Source organism: Taudactylus pleione, unplaced genomic scaffold (assembly GCF_031769625.1).
Source record: "Taudactylus pleione unplaced genomic scaffold, aTauple2 ptg000758l, whole genome shotgun sequence".
NCBI lineage: Eukaryota > Metazoa > Chordata > Amphibia > Anura > Myobatrachidae > Taudactylus > Taudactylus pleione.
In genome coordinates, this window is record NW_028285160.1 from 2,468,170 (window position 1) to 2,490,729 (window position 22,560).

Sequence of the window (22,560 nt, forward strand, 5' to 3'; positions counted from 1 at the left end):
ATTACTTTATTACACTTTAACAGAGTTTGAATCTGTATACCAAGCGCTTTAATGCAACGGCCGCAGATTTTTTTCACACCAAGGGCCTGATTCAGACCCATTTGTTGCAAGGCTGCGTTCGCACGCAGCCAGCCGATGTTCGCAAACTGCTCATGTATATAAGACGCAGTGCGCGTGCGCGAACCAGTCACTGAGATCGAGAAGCGACCACAGCCAGTACACAGACGCTCCGCAAGCATGAGTGACAGGACGTGCCGTTTGTGGGTGGTAACAGGGGAAGGTCGATGGTAACAGGGGTGTGGTGGTGCGAACGCAGGCGTGTCAGTGCATTTAAAAGCCATTTGAGGGGCGTACATAATTAAGACGCAGTGTCAGCATACACGTCACATGGCTAAAATACACACAGCAGCACTCGCAGTGCTTGCGGTATGGTATGATCAACCACAAGTGGTGCGTATGAGTCTAATGTTGGACGATGTTACCAATTGTTTAACACACTTCCTTGAGATTACGTATATTACTAAGGGCAATTGGGCGTCTTGTGTCAGGCTGGTGGGCGTCTAATTTTATACCGCGATGGCACGGCAAAATATAGTGGGCGTGCTAATGTCTTGCTTGCGATCGCAGGATTTGCATACTTTGACTGCGGACGGCTGCGTGCGAGTGCAGCATTGCGAACGGGTCTAAATCAGGCCCTAAGTTCCATAGTGATTCGTATACAGTATTCAGTCGCACACAGATATATAAGTGACGCATATCAAATTCATCAGTGCAGTCTCACGAAGCAGTTTGTCACATCTGTTTGCGACTAAGACGCATTTTCGGCCAAAAAAAAAAAAAGACTCTTACGCAAGTCTAGTCAAACGTAACCTTGCGGCTCACACATGCTAGGCCTCTCGCACCGCATGGTGTAATGAGGCTACATGTATGAGAACACATTTGTACAAATTATATAATTCAGTGGCCATTTATAATGGGTTGTATTAATAATAATAATTAAAAAAGTATCCAGAATAAGCATTTGTGTAGCTTATACCTACCACAAGGGCATCTCCAATAGTATATCCTTGGTCTCCCAAAATCAGGATTGTGCCATACCAAAATCCTAGCCCATATGAGGCATAAACGATTAGGTACACAAAGCCGAGGGCTAGCTGAGACGCAATGGCTTTCTTGATACCAAGTTTTTGGGCCTCTCCCAAGTTGTTTGTGTATCTAACACAAGGATGAAAAAGACACATAAATGATGTATAATATAGTACTGGCTTCATATGATAGAAGTAGAGAAATACCTTTTTATTTCCTTCTCTTGTCCTCCAAATGCCACCACTGTCCGTATGGAGGAGAGAACTTCTTCAGCCACAGCCCCGGCTTTTGCGTAAGCTGAGAGCTCCTTGCTGGTCAGAGACACCATCATCTAATTCCAGAGTAGACCATCATTAGATGTTTTGCTAGGAACTAATTATTTGATATACAGTAGCCACATCCTGAAAGTGGAATGATCACCATCAACACCAGTATGTCAGTCACTATAGCCAGGCTAGGCGCAGTCTTTGCCTTTAGTAGCCGCATTTGGCAGAACTTAATATGTTCCCTAGTAGAACGTTGCCCCCAGGTTGAGCAATATCCCTGACTAGCAACCAATGAAGGGTGAAGGGGGACACAGGTATGTCAGGTCATACACAACTGGGAAAAAGTGGCACCAAATAAGGACCTTAAAATCAAGGTCAAAACAAGGTCAACATTTAATAATAGATGGTATAGGCAAAAACTGGCATTTAAGTAGTGCCTGGCCTCGACTTATTATACGCACTGTCATGTTAAGAACTGCAATTACACATACCACATGGTTGTAACAAGCCACAGGTGCTGCCAAGATGTGTCGGACAGGTAAATATCTTACAAATACATATTGAATTGAAATGTACTGTCGTGAACAACAGAGGAAGGAACTGAAAGAAAATATTAGGGAGAGAGTAGTAAGTGAGATTGGTAGAACCTGTTTGGTTGCAATAGGTGTCGACGGACTGTGAAATGGATGTTAGTCCATACAGATATCCTCAACCAGGATGGTGAGTTTATTCAGGAAAGGACGGAATAGCAAAGTCGCACATAAGCTGCTTTGCAAATCTGTCCTTGCTAATATGCAATGCAGCAGGAGGCTGCATCTTTGGACGCAGCATCGGATCATCTGTGTGATCCTCGGCCAGCTCAGTGACCATGGGGTCACGCAAGCCAACAGTCGCAGATGAGGGACAGAGGCCAAGAGATCTCCATCAGTCGACAGAGATCCTGACCTCTTCCCCCCCCCTCCAACGGGAGTAAAACACCTCCAATTTGGGTAATGGAGGCTGTCACTACCCCCTCCCCGCCCACAAGCAGCAGCAGACTGTCAATCACTGATAGTCTGCTGCCGCTCTGCGTACGATCACACAGGACCCATTCTGCACATGCGCAAGACAGGTCCTGCGCACTCACAGATTCCCGATAGTTGGGAATCTGCGTCAGTAGTACACGCAAGCCCATAGTCTAGAAAATACAAGATCAATGCAGTGGCATTCTTGATGTGTAAAGGAGTCAGTCCACTGTGAGGGGCAGGGAGAGTATGCTATGGTGTTCAGCACCACCCTGCAAACTGAATATGCACCCTCCTACAAACATGTCCTTTTTCAAATGTTTCATGTTTAGGGGTGTGCACCGGCCACTTTTCGTGTTTTGTGTTTTGGTTTTGGATCTGGATCTTTCTTCGTGTTTTGGATCTGGATTGGTTTTGCCAAAACCACCCTTCCGTGTTTTGGGTTCTGGGTTTTGTGTTTTGGATCTGTATTTTTTTTTTAAAAAGCATAAAAACAGCTAAAATCACAGAATTTGTGTGTTTTTCTGCTCCTATGCTATTATTAACCTTAATAACCTTAATTTCCACTCATTTCCAGTCTATTCTGAACACCTCACAATAGTGTTTTTATGTCCAAAAGGTTGCACCGAGGTAGCTGGATGACTATGCTAAGAGATACGAGTGGGCGGCACAAACACGTGGTCCATCTAGGAGTGACACTGCAGTGGCAGACAGGATGGCAGTTTGAAAAACTAGGCCCCAAACATTACATAATTCAAAGAAAAAAAAGAGGTGCAAGATGGAATTGTCCTTGGGCCCTCCCACCCATCCTTATGTTGTATAAACAGGACATGCACACTTTAACAAACCAAACATTTCAGCGCCAGGGTCTGCCACACGACTGTGGCTGAAATGATTGGTTCGTTTGGGCCCCCACAAAACAAGCTGGTAATTAATCTGTCCCTGCACAAACTGGCTCTACGGAGGCAAGATGTCGTCCTCATCCTCCTCATCCACCGATTCCTTGGATAAAACAGGAAAAAGGGATTTAGGTGTCCCTGGACTGCTTACGGTCTTAGCCAAAGTTTCTGAACTTGACAGTAACTTTTTATGAACGCGCTGCAGGTGCAGTTACATATGGTACATATGGCAAGACAGTTGTTGTCCGGATTTGGATAGAAATATTGCCAGACCAAAGAGGTGGAAAGTTTGGTCTTCTGCCCAGGCATGACCGTGATGGGCTTTTTCATCCCACGGACAACAACTGTCTCCCTCCGGAGCCTGATTTAAACAAACCACATCACCATCAGAATCCTCCTCGCCAACTTCCTCCTCAGCGCCAGCTACACCAGTATCCTCATCCTGTTGTACTTCAACAGTGACATCTTCAATTTGCATATCAGCAAGTGGACTGTGGGTGCTCCTTTCAGCACTTGCAGGGGGCGTGCAAATGGTGGAAAGAGCCACCTCTTCCCGTCCAGTGCTGGGAAAGTCAGGCATCGCAACCACCACCACACTTGGACTCTCCTTGGGGATTTGTGATATCTTCTTAGAACGCACAGTTCTTCGCTGTGCTTTTGCCAGCTTAACTTGTTTGATTTTTTTAGCGGGAGGAGGGCTTCCATCGTCATGTGAAGCTGAACCACTAGTCACGAACTTAGGGAAAGACCATAGCCGTTCCTTGCCACTTCGTGTCATAAATGGCATATTGGCAAGTTTACGTTTCTCTTCAGATGATTTAAATGTTTTTTTTAAGGTCATTTTCCTGAACTTTGTCATTTGGGATTGTATGTGCCCTCTACTATGACATTGGGCATCGGCCTTGGCAGACGACGTTGATGTCATGACTAGTGGCAGCAGCTTCAGCACTAGGAGGAAGAGGTTCTTGATCTTTCCCTATTTTATTTTTATCGGAGAAAGTTTGGTCCTCCATTTATGTTATATTGATATATACGTGCGGCTAAGGCGCACACAAACACAGAAAATAATTTTTTATTTTTGTTGGAGACTAATGCACTTTGTGGGTTACACCACCCTTTAAGAAATGAGCCAGCCGGCCCTTTACTTATGGGACACAGGCGCATGCTTGGCGCTGCTCCTTTGTTGATGCACGTGCAGCCACAGTGCACACAATTCACAAACACAGAAAAATATATTTTTTTATTTTGTTTGGAGTGCCCTTTGGGGGTTACAGCACCCTTTAACGGACAAGCCAGCTGGCCTTTTACTTATGGGACACAGGCGCACGCTTGGCGCTGCTCCTTTGTTGATGCACGTGCAGCCACAGTGCACACAATTCACAAACACAGAAAAATATATTTTTTTATTTTGTTTGGAGTGCCCTTTGGGGGTTACAGCACCCTTTAACGGACAAGCCAGCCGGCCTTTTACTTATGGGACACAGGCGCTCGCTTGGCGCCGCTCCTTCGTTGATGCACGTGCAGCCACAGTGCACACAATTCACAAACGCAGAAAAATATATTTTTTTATTTTGTTTGGAGTGTACTTTGGGGGTTACAGCACCCTTTAGCGGTCAATCCAGACGGCCCTTTATTTATGGGACACAGGCGCACGCTTGGCACTACTTTGTTGATGCACGTGCGGCTACTTTCATGGAGCGTCCTCCTGGACGCTCGTATAGCTGTGGGTCACCACCCACAGGCTATACGAGCGTGCATTTTGATGGCCGCGATGGTCGTGACCATCGCGACCATCGAAATTGCGAGCCGGAGCCTGCGGTTGAGGTTTTCAACCGCAAGCTCCGGAGTGATTTTGGCTCTATCAGAGCCAAAATCACTCCCACTGACATCACTAGTGATGTCAGTGGGCCGGCTTCTGACGGGAGGCGTTCCCGTGGGAACGCCCCCGTCAGGGAGGCACGCCCCCGGCACGCCCACCAAAGGGGGCGTGCTGTCAATCAACATTGACAGCACGCCCCCTTTGATCGGACACAACGAGCGAAGGAAAGTCCTTCGCTCGTCGTGTCTGGCGCATGCGCACGACGGAGCTCCCTCCGTCGTGCGCATGCTCAGTGCAGACCATCGACCCACTTGCGAGCGGACAGCCGCTCGCGAGTGGGTCTGAATCAGGCCCACAATTCACAAACACAAATAATATATTTTTTTATTTTGTTTGGAGTGCCCTTTGGGGGTTACAGCACCCTTTAGCGGTCAATCCAGCCGGCCCTTTATTTATGGGACACAGGCGAACGCTTGGCGCTGCTCCTTTGTTGATGCACGTGCAGCCACAGTGCACACAATTCACAAACACAGAAAAAATATTTTTTTTTAGCACTTGGGGGGAGCACCCCTGACGGACAGAGCACCCCCTGGACAACACTACAGCACCCCTTTAGGACTGGGACACTGCACAGGACTTTGGAGTGGACACAGCCCCTATGGAGAACTGACTGCACAATACAGACCAGCCAGCCCCTATGGACTTTGAAGTAGTGGACACAGCCCCTATGGACAACAGCAGCACAGCACAGCACAACACAACACTACACTACAACACTACACTACACAGCCCAGCCAGCCCTAACTCCCACCCTCCCTCTTCACTGTCCACAGCCGAGTGAGAAAATGGCACCGACGCGGGTACCTTATATAGGATCCAAAACCTGCGAGACCCGGAAGGCGGGATGATGACGTTTTGCCTCGATTTCAGATCCGAGTCAGGCGGGAAAAGTCGAGCCTGACTCGGATCGGCCTCGGATCGGCCTCGGATCGGGGGGGCTCGGATTGTAGAAATCCGAACCCGCTCACCTTTAGTTTTTAAATGTGCAAGAGAGAAAATTGGGGATGACTGGGGAGACAGAAACTTTCCTCTGCCACAAATCTCACAGTAACCCCTAGGTTGGTAAAAGGCTTTCCTATGAAGAAAGGATTATTCAGCTCTCCCCAGAAGAGAACCTCAGTAGACTTGCAAAAAGGGTAGCCTGTAAGGATTTTACCCTTGCCCCCACAGGAGATTTAAAAATATATATATTACACCTGTGGTAGTTTAAATCACACACCTGTAGAAATAGGGAGACACATTTTTGTTTCTAATATATTTTTCATTTATAACACTTACTATATGCAAACCACTGTTTATTACTTTTTTTATATCAACAACACAGGAAAAGAGCACACACATTGCATCCATAACAAGCAAGATGCATTATAGGTAGAATAATTTGCATATATGCAAATTATTTTGCCTATAATGCATCATGATTTTAATAACTGATGCCATTTTTGCACTCTACTGCAGTGGTTCCCAAACTTTCTCGGTACATGGCACCCTTATTGTCTACAATTTGTTTTGCGGCACCCCTAGACACAGAATATTCCCTGCCCTCGCTGCACAGATCTCCTCCCTCACACTCTCCCATCAAAAATATATCCTTCCAACCTTGCAACCGGGCTCCTCTCATCATGCTGCTGGATGCACGGCTCACGGAGGTGCGGCATACTAATGAGTCAGTCTGACTCATAATAAAACTGCCGGCTGCAGGCACTGCCATTACTTCCTCCCTTGACAGCCAGAGCCCGGGACTCAGTGGAGGTATGGAGGAAGCAACATGCATGCGAGGGCGGAGCCAGAGCTCACATCCCTCTCTGTGTAGATGGCCACACGCTGTAGTTAAAGCTGCATGCGGCCAGTCTAATAACTTGATGGCCCAAATAATTCCTTTTGGGACCAGAGTAGAGCAGCAGGTCACGGCACCCCTGTAAGTGCGCTGCGGCACCTTAGGGTGCCGTGGCGCACAGTTTGGGAAATACTGTACTGCTCTACTGCAAAGATCAACTTACAGAGAAGACAGTCCATAATGGTCTTGACCAATCCCCAAAGTGGGAGAATTTAAATATACCAAAATTACACTGGGGGTAGTTTAAATCACAAACCTGTATTATTAGGGAAATTTAACAAATGTTTTTCTCTAATGCATTTTTTCTTTTATATTTTTTTATGCAAATTACCTTGTGAATAGTGTATTGTGATTGATGTGGTGTTTGCCCTCTTTTCCTGCACGGTTGACATATGGGAACCAGTGGGTGGTGAATGGTATGTGGTGGGTATTGTGGGGGAAGAGACATATTAGAAAAAAAGAGAAATAATATAATCTCCCTAATATTAAATATTTATGATATAAAGTGACATATAAGTAGCCTAACATTCATTAACATATCAATGGAGGAGAGAAGACTGGTAAGAGCAGATGAGTCAGAGGACAGTGATCGTACCACTGATCCCCCAACCCTGCATTTGCTACTGGGCTGTGAGGTGTGAGTCCTGCCAGAGACAGAGCAGTGGGAGGCTGGCAGTGGTGGCCAGCGGCACGTGCCGCCCAACCTCCTCTGTCAGGTCTGCCATGGGACCGCTATGCCACTGACAGTAGGGAAAGCAGTAGATAGTAGATATGCCACTGATAGTAGGGAAAGCAGTTTGTTAAACATAGTAGGTTTAAAAATACCAAATCATGAGGCAGACTCATTCAGCTGAGGGTTTTACTCCGCAGACCAGTCAGCCCAGACCAATACAATCGGGTCTCGCATCCCCACGCGTTAAGCTGCAGAGTGTGCACTTAACAGATATTTTTCCTGCCAGTCTCAGGAGCTGTGAGGCAAAATCTGTGTTAAGTGCTCACTCTGGGACTTAATACGAGGGGTAACACCGCAGGTAATTGTTTCTACCCCTTAATGTATTCCATTTAACACTGAGGCTGGTACAGTATATGCCTCTGTCCCAGTTCCCACAGCCTGGGACACAAAGATATAAATACAGTCTGTGTAAACTCATGAAATATCCCAAGACAGTAGGAAGTTTATACTGTTATATACCAATGTGCACTACAATATTGCCTGAGAATGAGGATGTGGTTACAAAATATAGAAGTAGTAATCTGGAAAGGAGATGTCTCTTAAGTCGATGCTTTTACAATATAGAGGCGGCGCTTACAGGCACTATAGCAAATTATAGTACGATCACATTGGTGTCATGAACTTTGTTCTGAGGCGGTTTCCTATGTCCTTTAGTTGAAAAATAATTTCAATTAAGTTCAGGGAAACTGTTTAGTTAAAAGAGACAGCTGCCAAGTAGCATTTAGTGCAGCTAATATACAGGGAGTCAGCCTGTGAGTACATTGATATTTACAGCAATCAATCACAGTCCCACATATTTATTATTATCCCACTAATTTTCCACCCGCACCATGTGATTTCTCCACCTCCTTCATAAGGCTATTACCATGGTGGGTACCCTCCTATTAGATCCCTGTGATACATCGAGTTCAGTATGGTCCAGTTTCCTTCCATTACTGAGGACCTCTGACAGTGATAAGAAAGTGATAAGGTGCCAGCCAATCAGCTCCCAACTGCCATCTCACAGGCTGTGTTTGAAAAATGACAGTTGGGAGCTGATTGGCTGGCACCTTATCACTTTCTTATCACTTTTCACTCTGTCTCCTAACACTGCTTAGTACATAGACCCCTTAGACAGTCAAAATGACATAACGTAGACATGGACATAATGTAGACAATACTATTCGGACAGGTTGCATATCAACAGGGTCAAAATGTTGACAGTTGAAATGTAAACTTAGATAAAATACAGAATACTGGTGACCAATCATAATGGACAAATGTACAAGCTAGAGTCCCACTGAGAGAAGTACACTACACATGCGCAAACATCCTAGCATGTCAGCTATACAGCCATATGTCCCTAAATGTCACATAATTACATCTCCTTGCCCCCACTAGAGAGCTGTGCACAAACTAACTGCCCGCTCGTTGTATGCCCACACCATACATTCATTGCTGCGGCCACTAAACCCCATCATGGTAGGCTAATACGCTTCATAGTTGCGCTAAATAAATGATAAGCACATTAGCGCAAATCCCCTGCATATTTGTGCTAAAAGATGACAAGCAAAGCATGTACTCCGGCCAGGGACGTCTTAAGAGAGGATGGGGCCTGTGTGCACGTCCCGTGCAGGGCCCCCTCCTCTCTCCCCGGTGGCCGGCAGCCGACTGAAGCGGCTAGCCAGCCACACTAGAGTGTGCCCGGAGTCTACTGCGCGTACACAGAACGCCGGAAAAATGGTCGAGGTGGCCATTTTTCCAGCGGTCTGTGCATGCGCAGTAGACTCCGGGCACTAGAGTGTGCCCAGAGTCTACTGTGCATGCAGAACATCGGAAAAATGGCCGCGGCCAACATTTTCCGGTGTTCTGAGCAGCGCTGACACCAGACGCGGGACCACGGACAGGTAGGTTTAAAGTAATATGGGTTCAGTGAGTGCGGTGCAGGGCCCCACCCATTATAGATACGCCACTGACTCCGGTCTATATTTTGACTGCAGGTTACACTATGTGAAATGGCATTCTATGTGTTTACAGTAAATACATGTCCACTAATATTGAAAGGTGCTATACAGTATGTTTGGTCACGAGAAATACACACTATTTTGCAGACTGTTGATATAAAAGCAGACTGTTGATTTACATAATATCGGATAATATAATAATTACGTAAATCTCTGAATCATGCCCTGTTTACGTTTTTCTGAAGAATCGGATCATCAAAGTGCCATGTTGCTAAGATTCATCATTAGCACAGTCTTGTGGTACTTTTTATGTTTAAGTAATTAAAAAGCATTGCATTGCATCAATGTCTATTGTGAAACATTGCAGTTACCTTTGAACAAAATGCTGAGGAGATGGCCATTAGCGGACTTGTAGCCATGTACACCAGCGCCAGTTGCCACCCCTTTGCCAAGCCAATGACCAGTCCTGCTATGAAAGTTGCAAAATTTTGCAGAAGATGCCCAACCTTGTCTCCGATCCCGTCGTTAATTTTATTGACGTCTCTAGGAAAGGAAAATAAATTTACTAAAAAAAAAATAAGAAAACAAATATCTAACAAAGTGAAAGGAAAGATAACTTACTCCGTGAGGCGACTGTTGAGTTCTCCAGATTTGGTGACATCAAACCAGCTAATATCTTTAGATAAAACGGAGTGGAAGAATGTTTTCCTCATTCTTCGTGTCTGTCTGGCCGCAGCTAGAACCCAAAATGAAACTTGTGCATAGCCACAAACTAAGACAGCAGCTCCAATGGCCAAATAGTACAAGGAAAATCTGGGGAGAGAAACGATCGCTGACATTCAATGTGTTACTCATCGGTTCTAAAACGGTCTCAAGTCTTTCATTCATCCTTTCTCCTTCAACATCTTTCCTACTGTAAACAAAAATAAGAGGGATATAGTGGTTTATAAAGATATAGGGACCCTCCTGAGATCGATTCATTAAAAGTTAAATATAAACAGCTACTTTTTATTAAGCTTATTAAGTACATTCCAAAAAACATAAACACTTATTATTTCCCATCTTCCAATGTACCACTTGGCAGGACCCCCAATTGGTTTACAGACAGCACAAAAAAACTATTGTTTGAGAAAGGATAACGAGAGATACCATACCGTAAAAAAAGCAAGGGAAGGTGACATTATGTATATATGTACAGAAGGGTGTGATATATTATGTCGACATTTAGAGTGCCGACAGTCAAAATGGATGATATGCCGGTATTTTACATGTCGACATACAATGCCGACATGGGCATTATGTCGGCATGTTCGTTATGTTGATATTGTGCACGCGATGATGGTCAAAATATCACTATTTTACCCTAACCTTAAATGTAGAGTGGCATTAAAATGCACTGCCGACATTGTGACTGTTGACATGTACAATGTGAAAATTATGAACATTTCTGTATAATGTCCATGTTGACATTCTGGTGTCGTCCTTCTGATTGGATGCTGTACTGAATGTGAGATGAGAATAAATACACTGTTACTTACAATGTCATCTGTTCTTCTATCGGTTTGAACTGGACGCATTCAGCTGGTAACAGAAAAATAATGATTATGTTTTACAAATTATAACTGAATTTCTTTTTTTTTTTGTTTTCAACTCAGCTTTCACGTAACTCTTTACAGTGACTTGTATGAACTACAGATTAGCAGCAACGTCTGCTGAGCTGCTAGGTGGGCCCTACATCTAAGTGGCAATTCCCAGATGCAGATCCGAACCGCCAATCAGCAATGCGATCAGTTGATCGAAACCTGTGATGATTGGCAAAATTCAACATGTTAAAAATCCCCGATTAGCCGATTTGTGGGTCGGAATCTGCAAAATGAGATTGTCCAACATGATGGAACATGTTGGATTTTTTTGCAGATGACCAGGCCCTGTCATAATCTGTACATCGAATCTCCCCAATTAATTGCTGATGTATGGGACCTATTACTTTTGGAGTCCATACAACAGGAGTATATTGGGCCAAATCGCCGTTCTCCTCATGCCTGCATCAGGGGATCAGCAAAATCCAATATGTCATACAATCTTGATTCGCCGATTTCTACACAAAAATGATTACAATCAGTGAGTCTGGATTTTTAACAAGCTGAAATCTGCCCTTATGGAGCATACACACGGTCAGATTTGTCAGATCTGTCAGATGAACGATTTGAACGATTTTACCAAAGATTTGAACGATTTAACGATTTTTGACTGCATTAAAATGAATGGAATCGTCCAAGTCTGACTGCAAACACATCAGATGTCAGATATCGTTATCTGACCATCGGGAATGCGCATCGTTCATCGTCCAGGCATGTCAGATATGTCAGATTTTCCTTCAGATCTGAACGATAACTATTTAAAAAATCATTCAATCGTTCATATCTGAAGAAAAATCTGACCGTGTGTATGCACCATTAGATGTATGACCAGCATTAAGTTTGCTATCTACTCTAGCTAGTGGCATAAATAAGATGCCTATCTGTCTCCAACCAAATGTTACCATAATCCACTCACAGCTTTGCTACATTCACATTACTGAGTACCCATTGGGAGGTGGGTTCAATGTTTTAAATTACTTTTGATCTATGTAAACAAAATGTACACACCTGCGTCCTTGGGCCAGAAGGGCTTTATTTGGGCACATATACAAGTATAAATGGGCTGGACGTGCAATCACTGTGGTATAATTTGGGATCAGGAACAAAGCGGTATATCTGCTTACATCAGGGAGGCACCCATATAAAGGAGACATCTAATGCTATTGTATTGTAAGCAGGGGCTTAATGATTCCAGGTAATGCAGGTCAGTACATAAAACATGAGTGATAGTTATTTATCATTAAAATTATATAAAATTATTTTTTTTTGTTTAATTGTGTATTGCATGCTACTTGTTTTAATAAAAGAAAGGAAGTGGTCATAGGTAAGTGCCACCATGAGTTTCGGTTTGGTTAACAAAACCATCTTAATGTTCTGGAGTTGGTTTTTGGTAAAACCAGGCTGGCGCTTTGTTTTTGCTTTTGGATTTCACGAAAGAAAAAAAAATTTTTATCTTTTAAAAATGTCCTAAAATCTTGAAATTTGATCTGTTTACATGCATTTACACTATTTATAGATGGTTTTCTATTATATAAGTGATTTCTTGTGTGCGCCAATACACTTTCCCCTGTGTGATGAAATTCATCCTTGGACGAGATGCAGTTATTATGCCGGCGGACGGGTTGCCGGCAGTCGAAATCCCGCTGCAATCCCGCCGCGCGGGCATAATACCGACGCCGATATCCCGATGGACATCAGGATACCGGCGTCTGCATCCAGACTGCCAGAATCCCGAACATCCAGACGGCGGGTAAGTATGAAGGTAACCTACGGATGGGGGTGGTTAGGAAAAGGCACCCCCGGGGGGACTTGGGGTTAGGCACCCCCCTGGGAGTGTTAGCATTCGGGGAGGGGGGTTAGGCACCCCCGGGGGGAGGTTAGGTTTAGGCACCCCCACGGGAGACTTAGGTTTAGGGTGCCGGAAGGGGGGGGTTAGGGTTAGGCACCACTGGAGGGGGACTTAGGGTTAGGCAACCCCCGGGAAGGTTAGGTTTAGGCACCACTAAGGGTGGGTTAGTGTTAGGGGGGGGCAGGGTAGGGTTAGATTACTTACCTAGTCGCGTCGGGATCTCCTGCTGTTGGGATTCCGGAGGTGGTATTTGAACCGGCGGCTAAAGAGCAGTCGGCATTTCAATACCATTCCCTTCCATCTCAAAGTATAGGCAAGCAGCACCGGCAACAGAAATCTTGGGCACTTTACACTCATGGTTCAGAAGCCACCCCACATCCCTCTTCGCTAAGTACAGGCCGGTTGACCATCGGTTCGTGTAGCGGCATCTCAAAGTATAAAAGTATATAGACATGTTCAAGATGTTTAGTTGTTGTTTAAAACAGAGTGAAGGTGTCCGGGAGAAGGCAGTCAGGTCGGCGAGGCAGAAGTGAGAAGTCTTGGGGACATGTCAGTGTCATCATGGCCCTGCTATAAATGCTGTGATTACAGGCATTGCAAAATGCGGGGCAGTGACACAATGATGCGATTCAGAGCGAATCACCTACTTCACTTGGGAAGCGCTGGGTGGCTGCAGGCAAACTCCAGGAGACTTGCCTACTCTTCCCAATGTCCAGGAGAGCAACCCGAGATTCAGAAGCTTCCTTGATATTCCAGGAGAGTAGGCAAGTATGATATAAGGGTAGTGTTATTATGATTACTAAATTAATACAGCATACACTTCACTGTAGAGAAGGACCCCTGAAATCCCCAGGAGATAATGACAACCTTAAACAGTACCACAACATAATAAGTTATGCAAATCAAGCACATGATAATAATTGTAATAAAGACATAAAAATAAAACACTCACTAAATAGGTTTAAAAATCCCTACAAATCTGAAATGCTAAGGGCCTAATTCAGAGTTGGGAATAGAGAGAGAGATAGCACTTAACTGTGTACCTGGGCACCATGTTGCAATGCAAGGGGTGTAAGTTTTTTTTTTTTTTTTTTGCATGTAGTGTAAATACTGGCTGCTTTTGTATGTAGCTCACAAATACTGCACAGCTTTATTATTACACTGCACTTTAGATGTCAGTTTGGACACCTCCCTCCCAAATCTAAATCTCTCTGCACATTTTAAATCTGACCCACCTGCAGTGCAGCATGGTTTCACCAAGATGATCAGTTGAGAGAGATGTCTCTCTCTATTCCCAACTCTGAATCAGGCCCTAAGTCTGGTGCAACATGTACAGAGCTGTACAACAGAGCTGTTGCTGGGCCATGTTCCCGTCGTGTCTATCGCCACCAGTGACAACTATCTCTTTTTGAAGAGTCTCACTGCTTGGTCCAAAAAAACTATATGATCTATGCCTGGGCTTCTGGGTGTTCTAGGTGTGCTTCATATTTAACAATATGGGAATAGCAGTGGCAATGAGAGGGAAGCAGGGTACTAATTACCCAGGCCTGGGCTTGTCTAAGCCTAGGCCTGTCAGCTGAGGTAAAGCAACTTAAGCAAAACTACAACTCCCAGAAAGTGAGAAGCCTGGACTAGAGGTAAGTAAAACTCCCGAGATCCAATCACGTGAAAATTACGTTTTGCTATGAAAATGATGGGCTGACAATTCAAAGTCAACCCAACACTTGACTTAAGGTGCCCACACACATACCAACTTTTCATCCAATTTGGCCGATTTCGACGAATCGTGACGACAGATCATGTAAAAAATGGCCAAATCGTGAGTTTCTACTCTTGATCACAATGCTCGTCCCCGCTCGTCGTACCTCGCATCTTCAGATCTGCCATGCTGTAGGGCAGATTAGCCAATCTTGGATACAATGCACTGGCTGCAAGATAGATCTTAAGTCAGATTGGACATTTTTAACTCCAAATCGTGACCACGACTGCCTGGGGAGAGTTCAGGGAGAGTTCAGGGGAAATCGTGTACATCGGCTGACTGGGAGCAAGTCGGTATGTGTGTGGGCACCTTTAGAGTTGAGTGGTTAATCTAACACATTGAAGCTATATGCAATAATATGAGATATGGTAAGAACTTACCCTTGTTATCTCTATTTCTCCGAAGTCCACAGGGTTCCACAGGAAACCTTGGGGTATAGGCGATGGCGGCAGACATCCAGGCACCACAGAGTTAAATTTTCAGCCTCCCAGGATGCACTGGAGTCCCTCTCCTATACCCCGCCCCCGAGCCTCAGGCCACTCAGTTTCGTAACAAGCCATAGGCTGGAGCAGGAGCAAAAAAGAGAGAGAAGACAGTCTGGAACACACAAGAATCACATTCTCACCAGTAGGAGACGGAGAAACCGGTGACCAGATCAAAGCTCATCTGCAGTACAGGTGCGACAGGGCGGGAGTCCTGTTGAACCCTATGGACTTCGTAGAAATAGAGATAACAAGGGTAAGTTCTTACCATATCTCATATTTTCTACTTCAGGGTCCATAGGGTATCCACAGGATACCTTGGGGATGTCCCAAAGCAGTATCCTTTAAGGGTGGGGACGCTCCTGTGCTGTAAGGAGAATCCGCCGCCGAAATGAAGCATCCTGAGAGGCGAAGGTATCAAAAGCATAATACCTTACAAAAATATGGACAGATAACCAAGTGGCTGCCAATCACCGCTGAGGCGCCACGTCGAGCTGCCCACGAAGGACCCACAGACCTAGTGGAAGAGCTTTAATAGAGGATGGAACAGGAAGACCTGTGAATCCGTAGTGGCAGGCCAACCCTTTTTATGGAAACCAGAAAGGACAAAACCGAGAGTCTGATTTCCTAAATGGACTGGTACGGTCAACTTAAATTCTTAGCGCCCGTACCACAGCCAAATAGGCCTCACCAGCAGACAGGACTGGGGAAGTAAAGGCCGGTACTATAATTTCCTCATTGATGTGGAAACTAGACACCCCCGTAGGTAAAAAACCAGGTAAAAACCCCTGTTCCTAGGAAAGATGAGAAATAGGGAGGTCTACATGACAGAGCCTCCCATTCTGAGATCCTACTGGCCAAATTAAGAGCCAGAAGGAATACAGTCCTAGCCGTAAGCCATTTGAAATCCACTGAGCCCAGTGGATCAAATGGCGGTCCTCAGAGAGCCCTAAGAACCACAGCCAAATCCCAAGGAGCCACAGGTGGAACAAAGGGATGCTGAATATAACTTACACCCTGCACAAAAGTGCGGACATCAGGAAGAGTAGCAATCCTACACTGAAACCATACTAACAGGGCAGAAACCTGCACCTTCAGGTAAGCAAGGCGAAGACAGTTATCTAAGCCCACCTGTAGGAAAGCCAACCTCTGGATATCCGGAATACCCGAGGAGCCTAGCCTCTAGGGCGACACAACTGAAAGAAAGTATACCATACCCAATGGTAAATTCTTGCAGATAAAAGCTTCTGAGCTCTTAGCATGGACAGAGCCCCTGTTAACTATAGAGCTGGAAAAACTCCTAGACCTTAAGAGGGCAGTCTCCACCGCCACACCGTCAAGGACAGACGACCCAGGTCTGGGTATCAGCCCGGATCCCGAGACAACAAGTCCGGGCGTAGAGGCAACAGCTTCAGAGTGTTAACTGAGAGGCTCCGAAGATCTGAGTAATAGTGCCATCTGGCCCACGCTGGAGCTATCAGCTGGAGCGTGCCTCCTTCTTGCTATTACTGGAGGAAGAAGGGATAACGGAGGGACGAGGCACACCACTTGGAAGGTCCACTGGACCTACCTACGTCTATCAGAAGAGTCTCATCTCTGAAAGGCTCCACTTGCTCACCAGAAGATTGAACACATCCTGATAAAGAGGACATTTCCCTGAATGCACGTCTTGACGGCTGAGAAAGCCTGCTTTCCATCTGAGGATTCCTGAATGAACACTGCCGATGACGGCAAGGATATAGCCTTCCACCCAAGCCAGAATTCGGGACACCACTGTTAGTGTCGCCTGACTTCGGGAACCTCCTAGGTGGTTTACATAAGCCATCATGATGGCGTTGTCAGACTGTACCTGCACGGTATTTCCGTGGAGGACCTGTCCTGCATGCTGGAGTTCAGATGTTTATGGGAAGCGCAAAAACTACTGGTGTCCACTTGCCCTGGAACAAGTGTGGACCCGTCACTGCTTCCCAGCCACGGATACTGGCGTCCGTCGTCAGAAGGACCCTGTCCGCAATCCCAAAGCCCCTTGTTTAGGTGAGCTTTCCGCTGCCACCAGGCCAGAGAGAGACAAACCTCCGGGGAAAGCCTATTGACTTTATCCGATGGGGCAACCCATCCCATCCGGAGAGGATCAAGTTTTTCAGAGGTTTAGAGTGAAGCTGGGTACTCTCCACCATGTCGAACAGCGACACCCTGGAACCCAGGAACCACATTGCCAAGTGAATAGACACTCGGCGACTCTGCAGGCAACTGCGTACCTTTGCCTGTAATGCAGAGATCTTTTCCTCAATCACAAAGATCCTCCGATGTTGGGATATGGATCATCCTCTGTGATGAATCAGAGAGGACCATTTCCAGTTTATCAGTCAGCCCTAACGTAGCAACACAGATATTGTCCGTTGCATATGGCACTGAAGTATCTCTGGGGACCGTGGTAACAACAGGAGGTCGCCCGGATAGAGTAACAAGCGGACCCCCTGCATCCGCAGGTGGGCTGCCATAACTGCCATGACCCTGGTAAACCGTGAGGCGCGGAGGCCAGACCAAGAGGCAATGCCAGAAACTGGAAATGCTTATCGACCACTGCAAACCTGAGGAAAACACTGGTGTGCTAAGAAAAGAGGGATATTTAGGTAGTCACCCTGAATACATCCAACGACACCACAAATTTCCCAGGCTCCATTGAATGATGGAATGCAGGGTCCCCCTCCCGAACCGAGGAACCCTTAAGAATTTGTTGAAGGATTCGAGGTTGAGAATGTCCTGGTAAGACCCATTGGGTGTCTGTACCAGAAAGAGGATGGAGTAATACCTCGTTCCTCTTTGGGGCAAGGGAATAGGTATTATAACTCCTGCCTGGAGTGTAACACCCTCAAAAATTACAGGGCCTTGTCCTGAATTGACAGAAGACCTGTAACGAAAAACCGTCTGGGAGGCTTTTACCGGGAGGAGAGGACATACCTTCAAGAAAATACTTCTCTTACCCCAGTGTCCGTGGTGGTCAGACACCAGCATTGGGAGAACTGGAGAAGCCGGCCTCCAACTCTGGGGTCTCCCGAGAGGAGGCCCGTCCCGTGAGGCTGAAGGCTTATAGTCCAACTTGGGAGTAGGACGTCTTGTACTCCAAGCCTGTTCTTATGGCTGAGCAGATTTCCTGGCTACTGTCTTGGAAAGCTGTATTTTAGACTTACCCTGGCCTCACAGGGCCGAAAAGACAAAGCCCCAGACCCTGATGGGACTGTAGCCGATGGCAGACACGCAGACGTAGCTGCTACCTGCAGGGCCACAATTGCGTCCAGACGAGGGCCAAACAGGACTTGTCCCGTAAAGGCAAAGCATTCCAAATGGAATCTGCGTCCGCTTTCCAAGAGCGCAACCACAGGGAGTGGCAAGCCGCTACTGCTGCCGAGGAGATTCTGGAAAGGAGCAGGCTATATGTAAGACCATCTCATTATGAACGTGGCAAAGTCTCTGAGAATTTGCCACTATCCACCTGCTCTGCTGGAGAGTCAGTGTGCAGGGATCCAGTTACCTACACAGCGCTCCATGGCTCTGTCCCCCCAGCACACGGCCATAGCCGGCCTGGAACCCCCTCCAGCAAGGGAATATTGGATTTTAGATATATTTGCACCTTGCAATCTGGAACCTCCTTCAAAGAGGACCTGGGCAACGTAGCACTCCTCACTAGACGTGTAACATGAGAATCTACCCGTAAAGGCAACTCCCATTCGGAAATGTAATTATCCGCAAAAGGAGTATGCAAAAAATATGAGATATGGTAAGAACTTACCCTTGTTATCTCTATTTCTACGAAGTCCATAGGGTTCCACAGGATACCTTGGGGTATAGGTGTGACGTCAGTCGCAGGGCACCAAAGAGTTAAGCTTTCAGCCTCCCAGGATGCACTAGGTCCCCCTCCTATACCCCGCCCCCGGGCCAAGGCACCTCAGTTAGTTACCAAGCCATAGGCCGGAGGAGAAGGAAGAGAGAGAACAAAGATCTGGACACATACAAGAATCACATTCTCACCAGAGGGAGACGGAAAACCGGTGACCAGAGCAAAGCCCATCTGCAGCACAGGTGCGACAGGGCGGGAGTCCTGTGGAACCCTATGGACTTCGTAGAAATAGAGATAACAAGGGTAAGTTCTTACCATATCTCATATTTTCTACTTCAGGGTCCATAGGGTATCCACAGGATACCTTGGGGATGTCCCAAAGCAGTATCCTTTAAGGGTGGGGACGCTCCTGTGCAGAAAGGAGAATCCGCCGCCCGAAGGAAGCATCCTGAGAGGCGAAGGTGTCAAACCTGTAATACCTCACGAAGGTATGGACAGAAGACCACGTAGCAGCCTTGCAGATCTGAACTGCCGAGGCACCACGTCGAGCTGCCCACGAAGGACCCACAGACCTAGTGGAATGAGCCTTCAGAGAAGGAGGGACCGGTAGGCCTTCATGAAGATAAGCTTCAGAAATAGCCATACGGATCCAGGCTGCCAAAGTTTGCTTTGAAGCAGGCCAACCCTTTTTACAGAAGCCATAGAGGACAACAAAGCGTCAACAAAGTGCGGTCAACATAAGTCCTTAAGGCCCGCACAACATCCAAAGAGGCCTCACCCACGGAAAGACCCGGTGAGTTAAAGGCCGGAACAACTATTTCCTCGTTAACATGAAACTGGGAAACAACTTTGGGAAGAAACTCGGGCCGAGTGCGGAGCACTGCCCTGTTCCCATGAAAAACCAAGAAAGGGGGTCTACAAGAAAGAGCCCCTAACTCAGAAACACGTCTGGCTGAAGCAACGGCCAGAAGGAAAACAGTCTTAGCTGTTAGCCATTTAATATCCACTGAGCCCAGTGGTTCAAACGGCGGTCCTTGGAGAGCCCTCAGGACCACAGCCAAATCCCAAGGCGCCACAGGTGGAACAAAGGGCGGCTGAATACGGAGAACACCTTGCATAAAGGTGCGCACATCCGGGATTGTAGCAATCCTACGGTGAAACCAGACAGATAGGGCCGAAACCTGTACCTTCAAAGAAGCAAGGCGAAGCCCATGATCTAGTCCCGCTTGCAGGAAGGCGAGAATCCGAGACAGACGAAACTCCCGCGGTGCATAACCTCTCGGTCGACACCACTGGAAGAACGTATGCCACACGCGATGGTATATCCTCGCGGAAGACGGTTTCCGAGCTCGTAACATGGTACGCACCACAGAGCTGGAAAACCCCCAGGACCTCAGTATGGCCGTCTCAACAGCCACGCCGCCAAAGACAGCCGAGTCAGGTCCGGGTGAAGACAAGGACCCTGAGACAGAAGGTCCGGTCGTAGCGGCAACCGCAGAGGACTGTCCACGGACAGACCCTGAAGGTCTGAGAACCAGTGCCGTCTGGGCCACGCGGGAGCTATCAACAGGAGCGTCCCTCCTTCCTGTTTGAATTTCCGGATTACCCGTGGAAGAAGGGAGACCGGAGGGAACAGGTATGCGAACCTGAACGTCCACCGGACGGACAGAGCATCCACCAGAGACGCCCCTTCGTCTCTTGTGCGAGACCCGTACACCGGCAACTTGTTGTTGTGCCGGGACGCCATGAGGTCGATTTCTGGAAGACCCCACCTGTCCACCAGTAGTTGAAAAACGTCCGGGTGCAGGGACCATTCCCCTGGATGAACGTCCTGGCGACTTAGAAAGTCCGCCTCCCAATTTAGCACTCCCGGGATGAAGACCGCTGATATGGCCGGAAGATTGCGCTCCGCCCAAACCAGGATCCGAGAGACCTCTACGAGAGCCGCCCGACTGCGAGTTCCTCCTTGCCTGTTTATGTAGGCCACGGTGGTAGCATTGTCCGACTGGACCTGCACCGGGTGACCCTGGAGAAACCGCTGTGCCTGCAGGAGAGCATTGAAGACCGCACGGAGTTCCAAGATATTTATTGGAAGCTCCGCTTCTGTCGGTGTCCACCTGCCCTGGAACAAGTGTGGACCCGAAACTGCTCCCCAGCCCCGAAGACTGGCGTCCGTTGTCAACAGGACCCAATTTGGAACCCAGAACGGACGTCCCTTGTTGAGGTGGGTCGTCTTTAACCACCACGCAAGGGACAGGCGAACCTCCGGGGTGAGCACAATCGTCTGGAACTTCAGAGACTGAGGCAGCCCGTTCCACTTGGACAGGATCAGGTGCTGCAGAGGTCTGGAGTGAAACTGGGCGTATTCCACCATGTCGAACACCGACACCATGGAGCCCAGTAACCTCATCGCCGAGTGTAAGGACACCCGGCGGCTGTGCAGACAACTGCGCACCCTTGACTGTAAAGCAGAGATCTTGTCCTCCGTCACGAAGATCCTTTGCTGTCCCGAGTCCAATAAGGCTCCAAGATGCAGAATCCTCCGAGACGGGATTAGAGTGGACTTCTGCCAGTTGATTAGCCAGCCGTGCCGTTGCAGCAGTGCAATGGTCAGGTCCAAGTGGTGTAACAGGAGCTCTGGAGATCCTGCCACCAATAACAGGTCGTCCAAGTACGGCAACATGCGGACTCCTTGCAGCCGCAGAGAAGCCGCCATGACCGCCATAGCGTCCTGTATGTCCAATGACACCATGTAGTCCCCAGGTTCCAGCGCCAGAATGATGGACCGTAGGGTCTCCATCCGAAACTTCAGGACCCGCAAAGACTTGTTGAGTGCTTTGAGGTTGAGAATCGGACGATATGACCCATTGGGTTTCTGTACCAAAGATAGATTTGAATAGAAACCCTGGCCCCTCTGGGAGAATGGAACAGGCACTATAACTCCAGCCTGGAGCATAGTGTGCAATACCTTCCGCAGCTCCGTAGCCTTGTTCCGGTCTGATGGTAGACCCGTGGTGAAGAATCGAGCCGGGGGTCTGTGCCGGAAGGAGAGGGCGTACCCGTGAGAGACCACCTCCAGAACCCAAGTGTCTGTCGTAGTGAACGACCAACACCGGGAGAACTGCAGCAGGCGGCCTCCCACCCTGGGATCCCCCAAGGGGAGACCCGGACCGTCAGGCCGCAGGCTTGTCATCTGGCTTGGGGGCCGGACGTCTGGTACTCCATGCCTGTTTCCGGGGCTTGACCGATTTCTTAGGGCCAGCCTGTCGAGGAAACGACTGTGGTTTGGGCCTGCCCTGGGCCCTAGATGACCGAAAGGACGATGGTCCAGAACCAGAAGGAGCA

General features: G+C 47.4%; 1 protein-coding gene across 2 annotated transcripts in view; it reads right to left on the reverse strand.

Moving 5' to 3' along the window:
- Nucleotides 1-22,560, reverse strand: part of LOC148476984 (ATP-binding cassette sub-family B member 5-like) — a 155,794-nt gene that overhangs the window by 71,279 nt on the left and 61,955 nt on the right. For both annotated transcript variants that reach the window (XM_088457385.1, XM_088457384.1), the window contains exons 5-9: nucleotides 11,186-11,228; nucleotides 10,269-10,460; nucleotides 10,019-10,190; nucleotides 1,293-1,417; nucleotides 1,041-1,215 (exon numbers count right to left, since the gene is read on the reverse strand). In XM_088457385.1, coding sequence (XP_088313511.1) covers nucleotides 1,041-1,215; nucleotides 1,293-1,417; nucleotides 10,019-10,190; nucleotides 10,269-10,460; nucleotides 11,186-11,228 — 707 coding nt within the window. The remainder of the gene's footprint in view (nucleotides 1-1,040; nucleotides 1,216-1,292; nucleotides 1,418-10,018; nucleotides 10,191-10,268; nucleotides 10,461-11,185; nucleotides 11,229-22,560) is intronic.